The sequence below is a fragment of the Pteropus alecto genome, unplaced genomic scaffold (assembly GCF_000325575.1).
Source record: "Pteropus alecto unplaced genomic scaffold, ASM32557v1 scaffold88, whole genome shotgun sequence".
Taxonomy (NCBI): Eukaryota; Metazoa; Chordata; class Mammalia; order Chiroptera; family Pteropodidae; genus Pteropus; species Pteropus alecto.
Window position 1 is genome coordinate 938,735 of NW_006494611.1, and position 1,645 is coordinate 940,379.

Consider the following 1,645-nt stretch of genomic DNA (forward strand, 5'->3'; position numbering starts at 1 on the left):
GCGGCAACTCCACTGCGGCGGCGGCTGGCGGCAACCAGAAGAACAGCCCCGACCGTGTCAAGCGGCCCATGAACGCCTTCATGGTGTGGTCCCGCGGGCAGCGGCGCAAGATGGCCCAAGAGAACCCCAAGATGCACAACTCGGAGATCAGCAAGCGCCTGGGCGCAGAGTGGAAACTTTTGTCGGAGACGGAGAAGCGGCCGTTCATTGACGAGGCCAAGCGGCTGCGAGCGCTGCACATGAAGGAGCACCCGGATTATAAATACCGGCCCCGGCGGAAAACCAAGACGCTCATGAAGAAGGATAAGTACACGCTGCCCGGCGGGCTGCTGGCCCCGGGCGGCAACAGCATGGCGAGCGGGGTCGGGGTGGGCGCCGGCCTCGGCGCGGGCGTGAACCAGCGCATGGACAGCTACGCGCACATGAACGGCTGGAGCAACGGCAGCTACAGCATGATGCAGGACCAGCTGGGTTACCCGCAGCACCCGGGCCTCAACGCGCACGGCGCCGCGCAGATGCAGCCCATGCACCGCTACGATGTGAGTGCCCTTCAGTACAACTCCATGACCAGCTCGCAGACCTACATGAACGGCTCGCCCACCTACAGCATGTCCTACTCGCAGCAGGGCACCCCTGGCATGGCGCTTGGTTCCATGGGCTCGGTGGTCAAGTCCGAGGCCAGCTCCAGCCCCCCTGTGGTTACCTCTTCCTCCCACTCCAGGGCGCCCTGCCAGGCTGGGGACCTCCGGGACATGATCAGCATGTACCTCCCCGGCGCCGAGGTGCCGGAGCCCGCCGCCCCTAGCAGACTTCACATGTCCCAGCACTACCAGAGCGGCCCGGTGCCCGGCACGGCCATTAACGGCACACTGCCCCTCTCGCACATGTGAGGGCCGGACAGTGAACTGGTGTGGGGGTGGGGGAGATTTTCAAAGAAAAATGAGGGAAATGGGAGGAGGAGAGTAAAGAAGCAGCATGGAGAAAAACCCGGTACGCTCAAAACAAACAAAAAAGTCATCACCCACAGCAAATGACATCTGCAAAGAAAAGAACAACAATCCCATCTACACTCACGCAAAAGCCGCGATGCCGACAAGAAAACTTTTATGAGAGATCCAGGACTTCTTTTTGGGGGACTATTTTTGTACAGAGAAAAAACCGGGGGAAGGGGGGGTGGGGAGGGCGAGGGAATGGACCTTGTATAGATCTGGAGGAGAGAAAACTACGCAAAACTTTTTAAAAGTTCTAGTGATACGGTAGGAGCTTTGCAGAAAGTTTGCAAAAGTCTTTACCAATAATATTTAGAGCTAGTCTCCAAGCGACGAAAAAAATGTTTTAATATTTGCAAGCAACTTTTGTACAGTATTTATCGAGATAAACATGGCAATCAAAATGTCCATTGTTTATAAGCTGAGAATTTGCCAATATTTTTCAAGGAGAGGCTTCTTGCTGAATTTTGATTGTGCAGCTGAAATTTAGGACAGTTGCAAACGTGGAAAGAAGAAAATTATTCAGATTTGGACATTTTAATTGTTTTAAAATTGTGCAAAAGGAAAAAACTAGAATAAGTACTGGCAAAACCATCTCCGTGGTCTTCTTTAAAGGGGCAAAAGTTTTAGAGTGTACTAAATTTTTTTTAACTTAC

The 1,645-nt window shown here is 53.4% G+C and overlaps 1 protein-coding gene across 1 annotated transcript in view; it reads left to right on the forward strand.

The window, feature by feature from the left end:
- SOX2 (SRY-box 2) overlaps positions 1–1,002 on the forward strand; it is a 9,742-nt gene extending 8,740 nt beyond the window's left edge. Inside the window, exon 4 of the mRNA XM_015599852.1 lies at positions 1–1,002. Within this exon, the coding sequence (XP_015455338.1) occupies positions 1–890 (890 nt within the window). The 3' untranslated portion in view covers positions 891–1,002.
- Positions 1,003–1,645: the final 643 nt, after the last annotated feature.